Below are 11,914 nucleotides of genomic sequence, written 5' to 3'. Positions count from 1 at the left end.
GTGGCGTAGCCATAGAAACGAGGTGGATGCGTCAGTTAAAGTCACCTACTGACCTTCAACGTTCTTAGTGAGCAGCGACAGACGGTGAGAGCAGAGCTGTCAGAGCTGTGAGCATCTTTGACCCGAGAAAGGAGCGAAAAGTTTACAAAACACAGAGACTTTAAACTTCTGACCAGGACCAGAAAAAGACTTTTTAAAACAGGAGACCAGAAAAGTAAGACCATGGCCCTGCGCTGTTTGAATGATTCTCATCTGATAGGGCAACTTTAATCATTTTAGCGTTAAAAAGTTAAACATATGCTACGATTATATTCTCTAAGTCTGTTTAAATCAGGTTTGAGACCTAAAACGTTTAGATTTTATATTATAGGTCTACAGAAAACGTTTTTAACATAACAAAAACCAATAAATGATGATTCTTCATATGTTACTTTTGCTTCTGTGATAATTTGACTCTGATGTGACACTTGTAGTGAACGTTTGTGCTGCTGAGACTGTTTAGTAGAGATGTAATTATTTAGTAAAACAGTAGATATACTTAAGTCCTGTAATGACTTTGATGAAAATTTGTACTTTAGTTCATATCTTATAATAAGTCGATTTTTACTTAATATTTAAGAGATAAAATAGATTCTGAAGAACTTGATATGATTTTGTTTTGGTTCGTTTTAACAGCCAATGACGTTCAGTCAGTCACTGAGTGAAATGTCGTTACCAACCATGGAAGCTGTTTGCATTGTTTGAATATTTTCTTCATTTATGTACATTGATACATACTTTATTTCCTACATTGATTATTTTCTTAATGTAGAATAATTTTCTGTTATTTAAGTTTAAATGGCTTTTTTTTTTCTCATTGTATTACATTATGATTTTATTCACAGATTATGCATGTCCAAAGTTTAAAAAACTTAATAAAACTTAGCATTAAATCACACATTACTGCACAAAACCCTCTGTTTAATAATGCTTTAATAATTAATAAATGACTGTGTGGAGGTTGTGGAAACAACCAGACCATTAGGCTCGAATACATCCAATAATTATTTTTCTTATTCAAAAGCCTCCTGTGGACAAGTGTTGCAATTTATTACATTAAAATAATATTTAAAAAAAGATATATCAAAATAGAAAATAAATGAGTAGATAATTGATAAATAAATAAATTCCTTAAAAGAAAGCAGTGCTGAACATCCATAGAGTGATATACAATAATCACTGCACAAATTAAATATTTATGTTTTGTCTGTATATGTTGTAAAAGGTTAACATTACTTGTAGTGCAATCTTTTTGCAACATTTATGCATGTTTTATTCTTGCAAAAGATATTAATAAATACATTTTTTTATATTGCTTTATTGTGACCATCACCAGCCCTCCCTAAGGAAGGGTAAGCTAAACTTTATATGGGGAGAATTGAATTGAATTGTTTTTTTTTTAAAATATGCAAACAAAATAATAAAAATGGGGGAAAAAATACCAAAACATTTGAACATAAGACATCAAATACAGAAGTATAATTTATAAACTCTTACTCTTTCTTCTAATCCTCGATGGGATAATTCTGTAGATTATTATTGTGGCGCTCTGCATGACTCATGTAAATTGCTTGTAAATGTCACTGATCTCAATGCTTACATTACTTTAACCTTTGTTACTAATACATGTCACTGATCTACTCACTGAACCTCTTTCCTCCCTCAGAGTCTGGAGAATATTTTGTGGCCTATTGATCAGTAAGATGTGGGCCTCAGAACAGCACGTTCAGCCGGTAAGAACCTGGACACGCCCTTCCTGTTCTTCTGTAGAATTCTCTACTTAATAATGTTGATGTGTTATTGATGGTTCTTTAAATATGGATGTCATTTTGCTCTTTAGGAAGATACTTTTTTTTACTGGCCTGAGGACTATGATGACGGGTACGGGGCCCAACAAATAAATGGCCAGTACATTGCCCAACTGCTTCAGGACCAAACAACGTTCGCTGACGACCAGGACGGGGCTCCAAACTATGAAGACCTGACAACCGTTGATGTCTTGTCTATCGCAGAGTACTGCCACCCACAAAATCCTTGCCCCACAACCATCAACCCCATTCCTACTGATGTGCACATGCAGGCCCAACAACATATTGAGCTCCAAACCTTCATCCCATCGGCTGTGTCTGCTATGACAGTAAGATCTCTGTTTAACACAGTTCTTAATGTATTTCTGTAGATCTTTGTATTGATACTATGATGGGAACTCTAACATTCACATGTTTTTGTGTCTCCAGTATAATGGACTTCCAGTGTTCACTGCAGGGATGGATCCACTTCCCACTTTTGGAGGACAGTAAGTAAAGCAAACAAACAGACTTGTTCAAACGCAGACGTTACTTCACATGTGACATGATTTCTGATCCAGTGTGTTTGTGTTTTAATCTTTGTAGGAATGAGAATGACTTTGTTTCAATCGTGCAACCAGAACCCCCAGCAGTCCCAGCAGTCCCAGCCCCCCCAGTGAAGGCTCCAGTCTTAAAGTGAGTTTCCTGCAGTTGTTTTCATCATACATGTCTTTCTTGTGACTGACTCTGGATCATGCTCTGCTCACTGTTAACATGTGCTCTTATACTGTGTATTTGTGTTTTGTTCCTTCAGAAAGGTGAACAAGCGTAAGGCAGAGAAGGTGGAAGAGGGGCTGTACATAAAAAAGCCCCCCAATGCCTTCATGCTGTTTCTCAAAGAGCACAGGAAGTCTGCGGAGGAAGATCTGGGCGTGAGGACGAGCGCTGTCGTCAACAAATTCCTCGGTGAACGGGTGAGTTTGTTTTTCCTCCATGAATGATCTGTGATCTTTAAACTCTAGTCTTCAGTGTGTGTTAGTGACACTTTTCTTGTTTTCCATCAACAGTGGAAGTCATTGCCAGCGGAGGACAAAGATCAGTATAATACTGAGGCCAAACGTTGTGCTTTGCTCCACCACGAGCAGAACCCCGGCTGGACCAACAAGAAGAACTATGTAAGTCTACCCTGCAGACATGTTGCCACAGCAACCTTAAAGGTGATGGAACAGTGACTGTGAAAGTGTTTCATCAGCTAACTTAAACTTTTATGTGTTTGGTTTTAGGCAAAGAAAAGGAGACTAATTCGGAGAGTGGGCGTGTCCACGTGTTAGAGACGTTCGTCCTGCTACGACACTGGAACTACGGCTGAAATCTATGGAATCAGGACAATATCACAATGAATTAACTCACGCAGGGTTTTTCACAAATGCACATGCTTGATTTTGCAAATATGTATTTTATGCACACTTATAAATTCTGAAATGCACACGCTCTACAACACATATATTATTTTGCGACACACATGTAATATAAATCCACAGATAATGCAAATTGCTGTTTCATCAGCTAACTTAAAGTTTTATGTGTTTTGTTTTAGGCAAAGAAAAGGAAACAAATTCGGAGAGTGGGCGTGTCCTCGTGATAGACACGTTCGTCCTGCTACGACACTGGAACTACGGCTGAAGTCTGAGTCCAGAGATACGTCCGGGATCCACAGTCGTTCTGAAATCCACCCTTGCTTAAACTTCTTAGTCATTTTTGGTAGCTGATGATTCAACAGCTTCTGTCACCATCATGTTATACATTGTACATTTTGTGAATGAAATATGAAATAAAAAATTGTAACTACCATTTTTTTATGTAATCAATTCAACCTAATAACACTACATCCATCACAAACCACAGTGTGTGACACTTTAAATGGCAATGAGCGACAGCACTAGGAGATCATATCAGCTGCTGTTGTATTTGTGTAAATGTAGTTATTAACCATTGTGATCTGCTGACCTTGGCATACTTACAAAATATTCTACACTTCCTTAAATATACTTTATAACCAGTGGTGGGTAGAGGAAACAACAACGGTACTCCAGTAAAAGTACTGTTACTTCATCAGTCATCTTCTGATCAAGAGGTTGGGGGTTTGATCCCAGTCTATGTGTTGGGCAAGACACTGAGCCCTAAGTTGTTCTCAGTGGTTGACCCATGGCAGCTCAGTCTCATTGGTGGGTGAATGAGTTGAAATTGTAAAGCGCTTTGGGACGACTTCAGTGTAGACATAAAAGCACTTTATAAATCAAGTTCATTTACCATTTTTAAAAGTACTTGTACTTGAGTAAGAGTAAAAAAGTACCTCATAAAAAAAACTTCTCAAGTAACTTCAGATACATTTTATTACTTCCAGAACAAACCATTAGTCCCTGAATTAAATACTTGAATACATTCATTAAAAAAAAAAAAACATAGCCTAAAAACAGAATCAACATAAAGTGTGTATATCAGTGGTTCCCAAACTTTTCTGGGTCGTGAGCTCAGAGACTTTTTTTCTCTAGTTTTATGATCAAATTTGTTTTTCTGTTACAAATACAGAGAAGTAAATATTAGTGTACAAAGTGATGATATGACTCAGCTCAGTTATTTTTTATACTGCATTTTATTTGAACAATATTTATATTGTTTGAAATTGTGTGTGGTGTTTCACTTTGAAAAAGAATAATACATTTTTAAGCTCTTTCAGCTTCTTCTTACACTGCATGTCTATTTCTCTGATGTTATGTATTGTTTTTTAAATTGTGCAAAAATAGATAAATAAAAACAATAATTATTATTACTAAACGCTTCAGGCGACCCCACATTGGGTCACGACCCCAAGATTGAAAAACCCTGGTGTGTATATAAATATATTCAAATACCTGAACCATCACAACCTGTGTGCTTGAACACACTTGTTCTGAAATATCCTCACTAACAACAATGCAAGACAGTAATTTAACCTAACTTTGGAGCGTAACTTCATCCCCTTGTTAATAGATCGTAATAAATTCATTGTAAACATAAATAAAACAAAGTATGGATATTTGGTAATTAAATATATTCCAAAAATAAAAATAGATGATATTCAACAAGAAAATGTTCCTGAAAATAAATTTCTTGGGGTAATAATTGACAATAAACTGACATGAAAAGCCAAAATCAGACATGAAAAGCAAATTTTCAAAAAGCCTCTCAATTATGAACAAAGCTAAACATTTTGTGGACCATGATGCAATGAGAATTATACGTCTGTCAGTATGTGGAGTGAAATTATGGAACAGCCTGGATTCACAAGAAAAGCAATGCCTAAGTATTCAGAGTTTTAAACTGGAAATAAAATGCAGAAGGGCATGAAGAATGAGAAATATATGACAAACACCCATTGCAGAAAGAAGCCATAGAACGTGACAATCCATATGTTTTTGTTCCATGGAGATGCCAGGGATTGAACCTAGGGCCTCATACATGCTAAGCATGTGTTCTACCACTGAGCTACATCCCCTGCTGTCTCGATAGGAAATGAGAAAAATAAATGAGAAAAAAGTTCCAAATGCCCAAAATTGCACTTAAGGTAATAATAAGGCATAAGACTTGAACAAATTTGGATTTTTTTTTTTTTTCTGAGAAAAGACCCTAAAAACTAGTCTAAATATGATGTGCACACTTACATTGGAATTAAAATGCAGAAGGGCATGAAAAATGTGACAAACTCCCATTTTAGAAAGAAGGCATGGAACTTCACAATCCATGAGTTTTTGAATCTTGGAGATGCCAGGGATTGAATTTGCCGCCTCATACATGCGAAGCATGCACTCTACCACTGAGCTACATCCCCTGTTGTCTTTACAAAAAATGAGAAAAAAGTTGCAAATGCCCAAGATCGGAGGTAAGGTAATATAGAAAGTCATAAGACTTGAAAAAATTTGGAGTTTTCTATTTTTTATGAGAAAGGATTTTCAAAAGACCCTAAACATTTCTTTAAATATGACATGCACACTTAAACTGGGATTAAAATGCAGAATGGCATAAAAAAAGAGAAAAATCAACAAAGATCTATTTAGAAAGAAGTGATAGAACATGACTATATTGAGCATTTGTTTGCTGGAGATGCCAGAGATTGAACCTGGGGCCTCGTACATGCAAAGCACACACTCTACCACTGAGCTACATCCCCTGTTTGCTTGTTAAAAAATGAGAAAAAAAAAAATGAGCAAAAAGTTGCAAATGCCCAAAATTGGACTTAAGGTAATAATAAGGCATAAGACTTGAACAAATTTGGATTTTTTTTTTTTTTTTCTGAGAAAAGGCTATCAAAAGACTCTAAAAAAATAGTCTAAATATGATGTGCACACTTAAACTGGAATTAAAATGCAAAAGGGAATTAAAAATATGAAAAGTGGCTTGATTAAAAATGAGGAAAAAAAATGAGAAAAAAGTTGTAAATGCCCAAAATCGGAAGTAAAGGTATGACTTGAAAAAATTTAGTTTTTTTTTTTTTTTTTGTCTGAGAAAAGGCTATCAAAAGACTCTAAAAACTAGTCTAAATATGATGTGCACACTTAAACTGGAAATAAAATGCAGAAAGGCATGAAAAATGAGTAAAAGTGGCAAACACCCAATTTAGAAAGAAGGCATACAAATTCACAATGCTTAAGTTATTGATACATGGAGATGCCAGGTATTCAACCTAGGGCCTCATACATGCTAAGCATGCACTCTACCACTGAGCTACATCCCCTACTGTCTTGATAGGAAATGAGAAAAATAAATGAGAAAAAAGTTCCAAATGCCCAAAATTGGACTTAAGGTAATAATAAGGCATAAGACTTGAACAAATTTGGATTTTTTTTTTTTTCTGAGAAAAGACCCTAAAAACTAGTCTAAATATGATGTGCACACTTAAACTGGGATTAAAATGCAGAAGGGCATGAAAATTGAGAAAAATGTGACAAACACCCATTTCAGAAAGAAGGTATGGAACTTCACAATCCATGAGTTTTTGTTCCTTGGAGATGCCAGGGATTGAACCTGGGGCCTCATACATGCTAAGCATGCGCTCTACCACTGAGCTACATCCCCAATTATGTTCACAAAAAATGAGAAGAAAAAAAATAAATAAATAAATAAAAATGTGACTTAAGTTGCAAATGCCCAAAATTGGACTTAAGGTAATAATAAGGCATATGACTTGAACAAATTTGGATTTTTTTTTTTTTCTGAGAAAAGACCCTAAAAACTAGTCTAAATATGATGTGCACACTTAAACTGGAATTAAAATGGAGAAGGGCATGAAAAACATGACAAACACCCATTGCAGAAAGAAGGCATAGAACTTCACAATCCATGAGTTTTTGAATCTTGGAGATGCCAGGAATTGAATTTGCCACCTCATACATGCGAAGCATGCACTCTACCACTGAGCTACATCCCCTGTTGTCTTTACAAAAAATGAGAAAAAAAAAATGAGAAAAAAGTTGCAAATGCCCAAGATCGGAGGTAAGGTAATATAGAAAGTCATAAGACTTGAAAAAATTTGGAGTTTTCTTTTTTTTTATGAGAAAGGATTTTCAAAAGACCCTAAACATTTCTTTAAATATGACATGCACACTTAAACTGGGATTAAAATGCAGACTGGCATAAAAAAAGAGAAAAATTGACAAACATCTATTTAGAAAGAAGTGATAGAACATGACTATATTGAGCATTTGTTTGTTGGAGATGCCAGGGATTGAACCTGGGGCCTCGTACATGCAAAGCACACACTCTACCACTGAGCTACATCCCCTGTTGGCTTGCTAAAAATGAGAAGAAAAAAAAATGAGCAAAAAGTTGCAAATGCCCAAAATTGGACTTAAGGTAATAATAAGGCAAAAGACTTGAAAAAATTTGGATTTTTTTTTTTTTTCTGAGAAAAGACTATCAAAATACACTAAAAAAATAGCCTAAATATGATGTGCACACTTAAACTGGAATTAAAATGCAGAAGGGAATTAAAAATGAGTAAAGTGGCTTGATTAAAAATGAGGAAAAAAAATGAGAAAAAAGTTGTAAATGCCCAAAATCGGAAGTAAAGGTATAAGACTTGAAAAAATTTAATTTTTTTTTTTTTTTTGTCTGAGAAAAGGCTATCAAAAGACTCTAAAAACTAGTCTAAATATGATGTGCACACTTAAACTGGAAATAAAATGCAGAAGGGCATGAAAAATGAGTAAAAGTGGCAAACACCCAATTTAGAAAGAAGGCATACAAATTCACAATGCTTGAGTTATTGATACATGGAGATGCCAGGGATTGAACCCGGGGCCTCATACATGCGAAGCATGAGCTCTACCACTGAGCTACATCCCCTGTCTTTGTGTATGAAAATGAGAAAAAAAATGAGAAAAAAGTTGTAAATGCCCAAAATTGGACTTATGGTAATAATAAGGCATAAGACTTGAACAAATTTGGATTTTTTTTTTTCTGAGAAAAGACCCTAAAAACTAGTCTAAATATGATGTGCACACTTAAACTGGAATTAAAATGGAGAAGGGCATGAAAAATATGACCAACACCCATTGCAGAAAGAAGGCATAGAATGTGACAATCCATGCCTTTTTGTTCCATGGAGATGCCAGGGATTGAACCTAGGGCCTCATACATGCTAAGCATGCACTCTACCACTGAGCTACATCCCCTACTGTCTTGATAGGAAATGAGAAAAATAAATGAGAAAAAAGTTCCAAATGCCCAAAATTGGACTTAAGGTAATAATAAGGCATAAGACTTGAACAAATTTGGATTTTTTTTTTTTTCTGAGAAAAGACCCTAAAAACTAGTCTAAATATGATGTGCACACTTAAACTGGGATTAAAATGCAGAAGGGCATGAAAATTGAGAAAAATGTGACAAACACCCATTTCAGAAAGAAGGTATGGAACTTCACAATCCATGAGTTTTTGTTCCTTGGAGATGCCAGGGATTGAACCTGGGGCCTCATACATGCTAAGCATGCGCTCTACCACTGAGCTACATCCCCAATTATGTTCACAAAAAATGAGAAGAAAAAAAATAAATAAATAAATAAAAATGTGACTTAAGTTGCAAATGCCCAAAATTGGACTTAAGGTAATAATAAGGCATAAGACTTGAACAAATTTGGATTTTTTTTTTTTTTCTGAGAAAAGACCCTAAAAACTAGTCTAAATATGATGTGCACACTTAAAATGGAATTAAAATGCAGAAGGGCATGAAAAATGTGACAAACTCCCATTTTAGAAAGAAGGCATGGAACTTCACAATCCATGAGTTTTTGAATCTTGGAGATGCCAGGAATTGAATTTGCCACCTCATACATGCGAAGCATGCACTCTACCACTGAGCTACATCCCCTGTTGTCTTTACAAAAAATGAGAAAAAAAAAAATGAGAAAAAAGTTGCAAATGCCCAAGATCGGAGGTAAGGTAATATAGAAAGTCATAAGACTTGAAAAAATTTGGAGTTTTCTTTTTTTTTATGAGAAAGGATTTTCAAAAGACCCTAAACATTTCTTTAAATATGACATGCACACTTAAACTGGGATTAAAATGCAGACTGGCATAAAAAAAGAGAAAAATTGACAAACATCTATTTAGAAAGAAGTGATAGAACATGACTATATTGAGCATTTGTTTGTTGGAGATGACAGGGATTGAACCTGGGGCCTCGTACATGCAAAGCACACACTCTACCACTGAGCTACATCCCCTGTTGGCTTGCTAAAAATGAGAAGAAAAAAAAATGAGCAAAAAGTTGCAAATGCCCAAAATTGGACTTAAGGTAATAATAAGGCAAAAGACTTGAAAAAATTTGGATTTTTTTTTTTTTTTCTGAGAAAAGGCTATCAAAAGACTCTAAAAACTAGTCTAAATATGATGTGCACACTTAAACTGGAAATAAAATGCAGAAGGGCATGAAAAATGAGTAAAAGTGGCAAACACCCAATTTAGAAAGAAGGCATACAAATTCACAATGCTTGAGTTATTGATACATGGAGATGCCAGGGATTGAACCCGGGGCCTCATACATGCGAAGCATGAGCTCTACCACTGAGCTACATCCCCTGTCTTTGTGTATGAAAATGAGAAAAAAAATGAGAAAAAAGTTGTAAATGCCCAAAATTGGACTTATGGTAATAATAAGGCATAAGACTTGAACAAATTTGGATTTTTTTTTTTCTGAGAAAAGACCCTAAAAACTAGTCTAAATATGATGTGCACACTTAAACTGGAATTAAAATGGAGAAGGGCATGAAAAATATGACAAACACCCATTGCAGAAAGAAGGCATAGAATGTGACAATCCATGCCTTTTTGTTCCATGGAGATGCCAGGGATTGAACCTAGGGCCTCATACATGCAAAGCATGAGCTCTACCACTGAGCTACATCCCCTGTCTTTGTGTATGAAAATGAGAAAAAAAATGAGAAAAAAGTTGCAAATGCCCAAAACTGGACTTAAGGTAATAATAAGGCATAAGACTTGAACAAATTTGGATTTTTTTTTTTTTTCTGAGAAAAGACCCTTAAAACTAGTCTAAATATGATGTGCACACTTAAACTGGGATTAAAATGCAGAAGGGCATGAAAAATGAGAAAAATGTGACAAACACCCATTTCAGAAAGAAGGTATGGAACTTCACAATCCATGAGTTTTTGTTCCTTGGAGATGCCAGGGATTGAACCTGGGGCCTCATACATGCTAAGCATGCGCTCTACCACTGAGCTACATCCCCAATTATGTTCACAAAAAATGAGAAAAATAAATAAATAAAAAAAAAAAATGTGACTTAAGTTGCAAATGCCCAAAATTGGACTTAAGGTAATAATAAGGCATAAGACTTGAACAAATTTGGAATTTTTTTTTTTTTCTGAGAAAAGACCCTAAAAACTAGTCTAAATATGATGTGCACACTTAAACTGGAATTAAAATGGAGAAGGGCATGAAAAATATGACAAACACCCATTGCGGAAAGAAGGCATAGAATGTGACAATCCATGCCTTTTTGTTCCATGGAGATGCCAGGGATTGAACCTAGGGCCTCATACATGCTAAGCATGCACTCTATCACTGAGCTACATCCCCTACTGTTTGGATAGGAAATGAGAAAAATAAATGAGAAAAAAGTTCCAAATGCCCAAAATTGGACTTAAGGTAATAATAAGGCATAAGACTTGAACAAATTTGGATTTTTTTTTTTTTTTTTTGAGAAAAGACCCTAAAAACTAGTCTAAATATGATGTGCACACTTAAACTGGGATTAAAATGCAGAAGGGCATGAAAAATGAGAAAAATGTGACAAACACCCATTTCAGAAAGAAGGTATGGAACTTCACAATCCATGAGTTTTTGTTCCTTGGAGATGCCAGGGATAGAACCTGGGGCCTCATACATGCTAAGCATGCGCTCTACCACTGAGCTACATCCCCAATTATGTTCACAAAAAATGAGAAAAAAAAAAAAAAAAAAAAAAATGTGACTTAAGTTGCAAATGCCCAAAATTGGACTTAAGGTAATAATAAGGCATAAGACTTGAACAAATTTGGATTTTTTTTTTTTTCTGAGAAAAGACCCTAATAACTAGTCTAAATATGATGTGCACACTTCAACTGGGATTAAAATGCAGAAGGGCATGAAAAATGAGAAAAATGTGACAAACACCCATTTCAGAAAGAAGGTATGGAACTTCACAATCCATGAGTTTTTGTTCCTTGGAGATGCCAGGGATTGAACCTGGGGCCTCATACATGCTAAGCATGCGCTCTACCACTGAGCTACATCCCCAATTATGTTCACAAAAAATGAGAAAAATAAATAAATAAAAAAAAAAAATGTGACTTAAGTTGCAAATGCCCAAAATTGGACTTAAGGTAATAATAAGGCATAAGACTTGAACAAATTTGGAATTTTTTTTTTTTTCTGAGAAAAGACCCTAAAAACTAGTCTAAATATGATGTGCACACTTAAACTTGAATTAAAATGGAGAAGGGCATGAAAAATATCACAAACACCCATTGCAGAAAGAAGGCATAGAATGTG

General features: G+C 35.1%; 1 protein-coding gene and 12 non-coding genes across 13 annotated transcripts; 1 reads left to right on the top strand and 12 right to left on the bottom strand.

The window, feature by feature from the left end:
* On the top strand, positions 1–3,337 carry LOC114455548 (transcription factor 7-like). Its single transcript, XM_028436881.1, has 8 exons — positions 1–214; positions 1,706–1,772; positions 1,880–2,176; positions 2,277–2,335; positions 2,433–2,522; positions 2,641–2,800; positions 2,894–3,001; positions 3,110–3,337. The coding sequence occupies exons 2-8, from the start codon at positions 1,743–1,745 to the stop codon at positions 3,155–3,157; spliced, it is 792 nt and encodes a 263-aa protein (XP_028292682.1). The 5' UTR covers positions 1–214; positions 1,706–1,742; the 3' UTR covers positions 3,158–3,337.
* Positions 3,338–5,961: 2,624 nt separating this feature from the next.
* trnaa-ugc (transfer RNA alanine (anticodon UGC)) lies at positions 5,962–6,033 on the bottom strand. The gene has a single exon. It is a non-coding gene; the product is annotated as a tRNA-Ala (tRNA).
* An 833-nt stretch (positions 6,034–6,866) lies between these two features.
* trnaa-agc (transfer RNA alanine (anticodon AGC)) lies at positions 6,867–6,938 on the bottom strand. The gene has a single exon. It is a non-coding gene; the product is annotated as a tRNA-Ala (tRNA).
* Positions 6,939–7,572: 634 nt separating this feature from the next.
* On the bottom strand, positions 7,573–7,644 carry trnaa-ugc (transfer RNA alanine (anticodon UGC)). Its single transcript has one exon. It is a non-coding gene; the product is annotated as a tRNA-Ala (tRNA).
* Positions 7,645–8,135: 491 nt separating this feature from the next.
* On the bottom strand, positions 8,136–8,207 carry trnaa-cgc (transfer RNA alanine (anticodon CGC)). The gene has a single exon. It is a non-coding gene; the product is annotated as a tRNA-Ala (tRNA).
* Positions 8,208–8,464: 257 nt separating this feature from the next.
* Positions 8,465–8,536, bottom strand: trnaa-agc (transfer RNA alanine (anticodon AGC)). The gene has a single exon. It is a non-coding gene; the product is annotated as a tRNA-Ala (tRNA).
* Positions 8,537–8,805: 269 nt separating this feature from the next.
* trnaa-agc (transfer RNA alanine (anticodon AGC)) lies at positions 8,806–8,877 on the bottom strand. Its single transcript has one exon. It is a non-coding gene; the product is annotated as a tRNA-Ala (tRNA).
* Positions 8,878–9,513: 636 nt separating this feature from the next.
* On the bottom strand, positions 9,514–9,585 carry trnaa-ugc (transfer RNA alanine (anticodon UGC)). Its single transcript has one exon. It is a non-coding gene; the product is annotated as a tRNA-Ala (tRNA).
* Positions 9,586–9,868: 283 nt separating this feature from the next.
* Positions 9,869–9,940, bottom strand: trnaa-cgc (transfer RNA alanine (anticodon CGC)). Its single transcript has one exon. It is a non-coding gene; the product is annotated as a tRNA-Ala (tRNA).
* Positions 9,941–10,197: 257 nt separating this feature from the next.
* trnaa-ugc (transfer RNA alanine (anticodon UGC)) lies at positions 10,198–10,269 on the bottom strand. The gene has a single exon. It is a non-coding gene; the product is annotated as a tRNA-Ala (tRNA).
* A 269-nt stretch (positions 10,270–10,538) lies between these two features.
* On the bottom strand, positions 10,539–10,610 carry trnaa-agc (transfer RNA alanine (anticodon AGC)). Its single transcript has one exon. It is a non-coding gene; the product is annotated as a tRNA-Ala (tRNA).
* Positions 10,611–11,232: 622 nt separating this feature from the next.
* Positions 11,233–11,304, bottom strand: trnaa-agc (transfer RNA alanine (anticodon AGC)). Its single transcript has one exon. It is a non-coding gene; the product is annotated as a tRNA-Ala (tRNA).
* A 283-nt stretch (positions 11,305–11,587) lies between these two features.
* Positions 11,588–11,659, bottom strand: trnaa-agc (transfer RNA alanine (anticodon AGC)). Its single transcript has one exon. It is a non-coding gene; the product is annotated as a tRNA-Ala (tRNA).
* Between the last annotated feature and the right edge of the window lie 255 nt (positions 11,660–11,914).

Source organism: Gouania willdenowi, chromosome 21 (assembly GCF_900634775.1).
Source record: "Gouania willdenowi chromosome 21, fGouWil2.1, whole genome shotgun sequence".
NCBI classification, from domain to species: Eukaryota; Metazoa; Chordata; class Actinopteri; order Blenniiformes; family Gobiesocidae; genus Gouania; species Gouania willdenowi.
This window is presented reverse-complemented; position numbering and strand designations above follow the sequence as displayed.

Excerpts from the sequence above, each read along its gene's own strand:
- LOC114455548 (XM_028436881.1), top strand. The coding sequence starts at position 1,743 with ATGTGGGCCTCAGAACAGCACGTTCAGCCG. Across the intron at positions 1,773-1,879 it reads CAGAACAGCACGTTCAGCCG|GAAGATACTTTTTTTTACTG; the intron begins GTAAGAACCTGG and ends TTTGCTCTTTAG. Across the intron at positions 2,177-2,276 it reads CGGCTGTGTCTGCTATGACA|TATAATGGACTTCCAGTGTT; the intron begins GTAAGATCTCTG and ends TTGTGTCTCCAG.